Below are 8,987 nucleotides of genomic sequence, written 5' to 3' on the forward strand. Positions count from 1 at the left end.
CTTATATATGACGAACAGAAAAAATTGTGTTACTATTCATCACGCTACCGAGAATAGTCAAGTATTTTGTTTCTATGACGAACAGAAAAAATTGCTTAAAATTATATCTATAAAACTTGGTTGAAACATGAAATTTTCAGATGCAAAATCCGTAAGTTCCAACGCTGAAACTTAAAACTTACTGTGCCCCTGTGCAAGATTCAACTACTGAAACTTAAAATTGTGCCCCCGTGCAGGATTCAACCACTACATGAACCGTGAGGCAATCGAGCGGCTAGGCAGGGCTGGGCAGGTGCGTGCCCCCGCACTCACGTGCCCCTGTGAATTTTCATCGGGCAAAATGGGATCCTGAGGTTGTTCTACTACCATGTCAAGAGGCCCAATAGAACATTGAAGGGGTCACAGTCTGGATTATGTTGCCTTGAGCGATGCACTCCGGCAGGGAAAATGGTGCACTGAGGCAGGAAACGAGTGCACGCAGCGGATGGCATTGTTGGGAGTGCTTGCCGGACTCGAATGGATGAATTTTGAATTGTACATAAATTTAAGGAGATGCTTCCAGGAGGGAGGACACGGCGGCAGTGAGGAGGCGACGGATGAGGAAGAGCTGCAAACAGACATAGTACGGCGTGTATTTGCGTTGTGGTGTGTGTGGCGGTGGCCCGGAAAGTATGGGTTATATCGTTGGACACGATCGAGCGCCACATCGGATGAAAGTATCAAGCGAGTCTTCTCTATATTGTTAGTGATGCGGTCAAGTGGTGAGGCTTGCATAGGAACAAATGGGCCAAAAGAAGATGGTAACAAGCGCTAATGCCGCGTAGTGGTTTTTGTGCAATTTCTCCGCGCGGTTTGGTGACACAATCACGATTTAACAAAGTTGTGGCGGCCTGCACATTTAGAAGTTGTATAGTGGCACACCCATCGTTTCTCATCTTTATTTATTCAGAACTAGATGTGATCTCTCCCTATATATACTTACGTTCTTCCAGGCACCACCAAGGAACTCTACAAGCTATAGGCACCACCCAAATACCGATGGATAACAATATTGTGAGCGGAAGTAGGATTAATCCGGCCGGTGGTGAGGACGACGAGGAAACATGGTTGCATGCGTGGGGGCTCATCACCAGCTTCGCGGTCTCCATGACCCTGAAAGCAGCAATCGAGCTGGGCATCTTCGAGGCACTCAGCAACGCCGGCAGCGGCGCGATTACGGCGGATGAATTAGCCGCGCGGCTCCCAACCATGGACAAGGGCGGCGGGGCGGCTTCGGTGGACCGCGTCATGCGGCTGCTTGCCTCCTTCGACGTCGTCAAGTGCGTGACGGAGGCAGGTCCAAGCGGCGAGGCCATCCGGCAGTACAGGCCCTCGCCGGTGTGTCGGTGGCTCAGCAGCAACCATGGTGGCCCGTCGCTGGCGCCGTACGCTATGTTCACTATGGACCAGGACTTCTTGACGGCCTGGTAAGCTACCATTGACTGCTATTGCAATTACCATTTAGAACAGTTTTAACAGCGTCCGTCTTACCTCCTCTTTGCACATGAGAGGCAAGAGTACAAAATATATCTGAATCGTTGATCTCAGTAATTAGTGGTCTGATTAACTCTTGTCATTTTACCTCGTATGTAAAAAGAGGAGGTAGGAGGGACCGTGTTAAAATTTGCCTACGGTTTGTAGAATCTAACATCGCCATGCATTTCAAAGGCAGCAGTTGGGGGCGGCAGCGGGAGGCGAACAAACGGCATTCAAGAGGACGCATGGGGTTTCGATGGGCGAGCACTTGGGGAGAAACCCTCGGGTACTCGGGGTGGTCGACAAGGCCATGGTGCAGATCTCGGTGATGGTGACCAGCAAGTTGTTGGAGCGCTTCCACGGGTTCGACGACGTGACCGTTCTTGTCGATGTTGGTGGCGGCACTGGTTCTACCCTGGAGATGATCACCTCCAGGTACAAGCATATCAGGGGCATCAACTTCGACCTGCCTCATGTCATCTCCCTCGCGCCATCTATTCTCGGTACGTCGCCTCCTTCTTATGAATTTGCACCTTGTGAATAGGGTAATGTGCGCTTTCTCTATAAACTTTTACACTCGACTCATTTACTCTTTCTCTCTTAGCACACTCTCCTAACCATTGCATGCTCTCTCTCTCTCTCTCTCTCTCTCTCTCTCTCTCACACACACACACACACACACACACACACCTGACCCGCGGGCAGTGCTAGTGACTTTAGTCGCAACTCGGATACGGGAGGACACTGGGGCCTCCTTATAAGGGAGAGTGCATCACTCTCGTCAAGCCGGTCTTTTGTGATGTAGTGGGCTCTCTGCTTGTAGTGGAGTGTTTGAGGCACACCGAAAATGCCTGAACATATGTCGATGGACCGAGAGCTGGGCCTGGGCTGCTAACAAGTGGTATCAGAGTTGTTCCTAGCCCCGGGCCAGTCTTTTGGGGTGTAGTGGGTTCTCTGGTACTAGTTGAGTGTCTGATGCGCACCGAAAACGTCTGAACATATGCCGATGGACTGGGAGCTGAACCTGGGATGCTAACAAGTTGTATTAGAGATGGGCCCCATGCCACCCTAAGGGGGGCTTCCCTAGGAGGTGGGGTGTCAAGTACCCGACACTCGGGCAGTGCCAATAACTTTAGTCCCACCTCAGATACGGGAGCAGGCTAGGACCTCCTTATAAGGAAGAGTGTCACGCTCTCCTCAAGCTGGTGTTATGGAATATAGTGGGCTCCTTGTTCTAGTGAACTCTCCCATGCGCACCGAAAACGTTTGAACCTATGCCGATGGACCGGGAGCTTGTCCCGGGCTGCCAACACACTCTCTCTATCTCACTCTCCTATTTTCCTCTATGCTTAAGCATTACGTACGACTTCTAGGAAGCATTTTTGCATGAATCAATCTCCGTCTCTCTCTGTCTTCATTTTTGCATTTCTGCCATACTCTAAGCAGATGGATTCCCCTACAAGGCCAGGAGTAGAGAGATGATTGAACAGACAAACACCGCTTTGTTCACGGGCCCACAAAGTGCACCTGAAGACAAAACCAAAAATGTCAGTCTCCATGTGTATATCACCTACCCTGGGTTATAAAAATTCCACACTCTTCATTTGGTGGGGAACACAGGATACGGAGATAAAACAGAATAATTAGTTGAATATAGTACTCATGGAGACTCCATGCAAAGTTCACACCTGGGGATGAAAAATGGAGCAAATGAAAACAATAACACATACCACATATTTTCTCAAAATTGGAGGAGATTGTGTCCAGATAAGCATTAGTGAATATAGTACAATGAGGAATACTATATATTATATATGCAAAACATCACGTACATCATATATAACATCCTCCATGGGAATATAAGCCAGGCATGGGTTTTTAGGCATTCAGTTTGACTAGCAAAATATGTGTAAATTGCATAAAATTACTAGTTTCGCACTTTCATTCGACGATGAATCTAAAAATACATACTTTATAACATACTATAACACATGTTTCGTCACTCAACTTGAAGACCTAAAACCACATGCCCAACTTATGTACCCATCTCGAATGAGTGTCAATGTAGTGGATTATCCTATATCGTATTATTAAATAGCATCAATTAATAATTCAACATTCTACCACTTCATTGTAATATTCTCAAGGAATTATACTTGTTATAATCTTCCAGGCCTATCTGACTGTTTGGATTGCCTCCCGGCCTGGAGTCTCCTTTCCAGGTCGGCCTACCAAATAGAACACCTGGGAATGCATATCTTAATTGGAGGCGTTGTACTTTTGGTTGTTAGCGTATACGCAAATGGCTTATTCTTATCTCCCAGACGTACACACCATCATTAGCGTCCTGTAAACTCAACGATTTAATTTTAGGTACTAAAGCCTATAGATCAAATGATCAACACACATGTGTGTACGTGCTGTGCCTACGTACCCGCGGAAGTTCGAACTCAGTAGGAATACCATCAGTTTCCTCAGTTCAATGGATTAATTTCTACTAGAAAAAGCATCGACGCCAATCTTTTTCCCACCAGTTCATAAGGGATCAGTAAAAAAATGTTGTTATCCAGCAAAACCAAACACCCATCACTCAACTCTTTTGTCTTTCCTTGTTTTTGTATTGCAACTGTATTCTCTTCTTTTGCATGGATGTTGTGACTGTACATATAGATCTTATTTGTATCATTTTCTATTGTTGAGTTCTTTCATCTATGCTTTCCTGTGAGGTAATTGAGAACTTAGCTAGTAATGTCAACCCAATGCAGGTGTTGAACATATAGCTGGAAATATGTTTGATAATGTTCCCACTGGAGACACGATTTTCTTAAAGGTATATATATACGAACTACTGTATCTAGTTCCCTTCTCTGTCATTCTGTATTCCATATGGTGTAAAGTCTAATATTACTGAAAACCTTGTAGATACGTGATAAACCCTCATTATTTTATATATCAAATATTTTTCAACCAAAATATAGAAACGATGTCTATAGAATATTTCTTCAAAATAATTTTCTACTACTGACAAACAATATGTTCGACTTGTAATTCTATAAACACATTGGTAAAGTAATAAAAGTATTTATCTAGGGTCCAAGCAATGAAGGTGGCTGCCCTTGTGCAGAAGTAATCGAACCACATGTTTTCTCTTACTAAGATTTTCTCCGCGGTGCGATGTCGGACAGTGCCAGACAATCCCTCAAAAGTCCTGCCGGACAACCACACTCCTCATATCAAAACCCTCAATTCCATGGGAAATCCATGCACATTGATCATATAGCAAAATTCAACACCAATTCAACAATGCAGCACTGCAACAAAGCGAAACGTATAACAACTCAACAATTCAAACATGCCAAAATTGAATTCAACGTTCGTTACAATAGTGAATCTGCAATGTTTTCATTGTGACAAACAAAGAACATTCTGCTGTGCTAAATAAATCCCCTAAATATTTGAGAATGCAGAGCAGACTTAAAATACACTTCAAGCAAAGTAGGTTTAATATTACATAATATATTCTATATACTGAATATTTCTTGAATGTACATACAGACGGTACTCCATATGTTGGATGACAATGACTGCATAAAGGTTCTTAAAAATTGCCATCAAGCTATGTCAGATAAGGGGCGACTGATCGCTGTTGAGTTTGTCTTGCCGGCTACTCCAGAGGTGACAAGGGCAGCACAAAATCTCTACATTCTCGACGTGATGATGTTAAATAACTCAGAGGGGGGGAAGGAGAGAACTGTGCAAGAGTTTCTGAAGCTGGCTAGGGAATCGGGATTCAGCAGCACCTTCCAGTCAACTTACATTTTTGGAAACTTTTGGGCTCTCGAATTTACCAAATAGTAACCATCGCAATTTATGTCCATGCTGGCTACTATTGATAATGTGTGTAAGATTGGCTCGTATAATTTTCTGTATTATTTATTCCAATAATAATGGACTTTTTAATCAAAACAATGCATGTATCATTATTTGTACCATTTAATATAATGATGATGTTGGTATTATTGTTTGTATCGCTTATATTTTAATAACAATGTTAAAAACTTGTTATTGAGGTATTCTAGGTGTATTTTTGTATTGCCAATATGTTACCATGAAGAGGTACATAAAAGCACAGAGTAGTTGTTGGTCACAATATCTCACTTTGGCCCAACAGCTTTTTCCCCGTTACATAATAATAGCACAATTGTTCATACAGTAAAAAATCAATAGATAAACACAATTGGTAATTTATTGTTTTTCAATAAAGGTTGGAGTTCGTAAGCTCAAGATGAATCATCGAGTGGGTATAAACACAATGAGCGCACACCCAGCCTCTACATAGTTAGGATGCACACAGTCAACAATAACACAAGCATGCAAAAAAAACAGTAAATATCAAAATCATATTCGACTCAAGTTTTTTGACCGACAAATAGCACAATGTCTTGTTGATCTGCCGTTAAGGAGTGTGACCTCAGATAGCGCAGGAAAACCCCTCAAGAGTCCCACTAGACAACCACACTCTTCATATCAAAACCCTCAAATTCATGCAAATCCATGCACATCGATCCTATAGCACAAATTCATAACCAATTCAACAATGCAACAAAGCAAAATGTGTGATAGGAAACAGGGCAGGGAAGCTCGATAGGAGAGGAGGAAGAAGTTGGGAGGGCTCCACGAATGGGATAGGAGGATGACTTCGAAGGGAAGGATTAGGACAACAATTGCTTCATCGAACACACCGTCGCCACAGCCACACCGATCTGCCGCCGCCAGAGCCGTCAGAAGGCCTCGATTTGTGTTCCCAAGGCTTCAAATGGCCATCTCATTGAAACATGTCCCGTCCCCGTCCTCACCACCGTCGATCGCCCGAGCCCTCGTCGCCGGCACCACCGTGGTGAGCCTCTTGTTCTTATCTTCTTTCTAAAATAAAAAAATGATGTTCTATTAATTTGCTTTTAATCTGATGATGAACTTCTATTAATTTATTCACTTCTCTATTCATGATGTTCTGTAATGGTTTTTGCCATACTTAATTATATATAATGCATGCAGACCAACCGACAATGGATGTACGGCGACAGACGGACCTCCAATTACATTAAGGGTGCATTATTTTCTCGAAGTGGCTGAGGCAAACAAGCAGAATGGTTTTATGTGTTGTCCATACTCTAATCGGAAAACCCTTCACATCCATCTGTTTGAGAAGGGTTTCATTGCCACACTATAATGTTTGGACCAAGCACGGAGAAAGAAGGGTTATGATGAAAGACAACGAAGAAGAAGAGGATGATGACAACTATGTGCCCCCGTAATATGGTGATGCTGAAACGGAGGAAGCTGAAGATCAGGAGGAACCAAAGGATGTGCCCGATGATTATCTTCGCGGGTCATTGTTGATGAAAAGAGACAATGCGAAAGCGAAAAGGAGAAGAAAGACGTTAAATTTATTTACTTCCAGTTTATGTTTATCCCGACACCACTTCCATTTTCATGTGTGTACTACCAGACATTTGGACGGGTCTAGTAAAGGCTTCGAGCAAATGTTCCACTAATACTTTTGACAAGAGAGACGTCGGACAATATGTATTCCATTGGATAAGCTATATCTAGAGGTTTGACCAGTCAGTACTACCAGCCAATGATTTGCACAAAAACTGAAGAGAAATTTGGCCATGGGCAGCCGTAAACATTGGTCAGGCAAAAGAACGAGGATTTTTTAGGGCACGCGAGTCGCTGGTGCGGGCTTTTTATTTTCACTTCCGATTTTAAAGTTATATATCTTCTAATGAAAGTTCCAAGTTAAGTTATATATGCATATTCATGTTTCTGGTAACCAACACTTTCAAATAAGATCCATTTTGAATATATTTTGATGACTTTTTGAAATATATGTTAAGTTTCAATGTTGAAACTTAGTTCGAGCGACCGATAATAGTCAACTATTTTATGTCTACGACCAACAGTAAAAATTGCTTAAAATTATATCTATGAAACTTGGATGTTTTCATATGCAAAATCCCTAAGTTTTAATGCTGAAACTTAAAACTTACTATGCCCTCGTGCACGATTCAACTACTTCACGTTTCGTGAGGCAATCAAGCGGCCGAATAGGACTTGGCAGGTGTGTGCCCCTGTGAATTTCCGTCAAGCAAAATGGGATCCTAAGAGCATGTCTAGTAGAGCCCTCAAATCCTTAAATCTAAAACCAATTTTAAGGGTTGAGAATTGGCCATTTTTGACACTTTTAAGGGTTGAAAAACAAGGGCAAAGACTAGAACCCTCAAACCATATTCTGTTATAAGGGTTGGGTTTGAGGGTTCTAGTCTTTGCCCCAACCCCAACCATTAAAACTGTCATTTGACATATCACAATTTTCACTAGAAAAACACAATCAACCTTCAAACAAACACGGAAATGTAGATCATTGATGCATCCACTAGTAGAAAAAGGGTCAAATATGAGAAACATTAGTACCGGTTTGCATATGCGTCAGCACTAATGCGTCCATTAGTGCCGGTTCAAATGACTAGGCGGGAGGAGACCTTTAATACCGGTTTATTGCGAATCTTTAGTACCGGTTCGTGCCACGAACCGGTACTAAAGATATTGTGGCAGGGGCTATTTTTAGTCCCACCTTGCTCCCCTAGCAAGAATTTGACCACCTTAAGTATGTTACTTCTCAAACTATCACAAGCAGTTGGTCTTCATTGAACTCTATGTGTAGGATCTGTGGCTGCAATAGGAGTTTTCGCCGGTTCTTAAATCGGTGGTAGATTCCTATTGACAATTTAGATTCTATACAAAAAGATCATTGATGATCAATGTATTTTTTATATGAACTTCTCTGTAGTAGTAGCGCGTTTGGCTGAAAGGCGGTACTGATCAATATATTTTTTCTGCGTTCAGATGCACAATTTAAATATGTTATTTTTCAAACTATCACAAGCATTTGGTCTTCATTGAACTCTATGTGTATAATTTGTGGACTCAATATGAGTCTTCACCGGTTTCGGACGAGAACTCATCAGTTACACGGGCACTTCATTTTTTTTGAACTTATTTGAACTCCAGACTTTTTTTGAGTTGACATTATGCAGCATTCGAAGCGACGTCATCAATTTCCAACACATTCTGATGTCATTTGCTGTTATTCAGTCATCGATTTGGTTAGATCAGAGCTAAATGACCGTGAAAATGAAAATCACAGCAATTTGTTCAGAGAGCTAAATGACCGTGAAACACTAAATCACAGCAAAACAAACTCCGAAAAGAAACTATATAAAGCAATAAATAGAAGAAAATAAATAATGCAAAAAAACAATATAAAGCAAAAATATTCACAAAGAAACTAAATAAAGCAAAAAAAACTACTCAGAAATAAATAGAAGAAAAAAGATAAAGCAGGAAAGAAAAAACTATATAAAAATTACTCAAAAATAAATAGAAGAAAATAAATAATGCAGAAAAGA

At 41.9% G+C, this 8,987-nt stretch overlaps 1 protein-coding gene across 1 annotated transcript; it reads left to right on the forward strand.

Moving 5' to 3' along the window:
- The first annotated feature begins 1,038 nt into the window (after positions 1-1,038).
- Positions 1,039-5,370, forward strand: LOC119300047 (probable inactive methyltransferase Os04g0175900). Its single transcript, XM_037577133.1, has 4 exons — positions 1,039-1,466; positions 1,708-2,018; positions 4,281-4,345; positions 5,071-5,370. Exons 1-4 carry the CDS (start codon positions 1,039-1,041, stop codon positions 5,368-5,370), a joined length of 1,104 nt encoding a protein of 367 aa, XP_037433030.1.
- The last annotated feature ends 3,617 nt before the right edge of the window (positions 5,371-8,987 follow it).

This window comes from Triticum dicoccoides, chromosome 1B, assembly GCF_002162155.2.
Source record: "Triticum dicoccoides isolate Atlit2015 ecotype Zavitan chromosome 1B, WEW_v2.0, whole genome shotgun sequence".
Lineage (NCBI taxonomy): Eukaryota > Viridiplantae > Streptophyta > Magnoliopsida > Poales > Poaceae > Triticum > Triticum dicoccoides.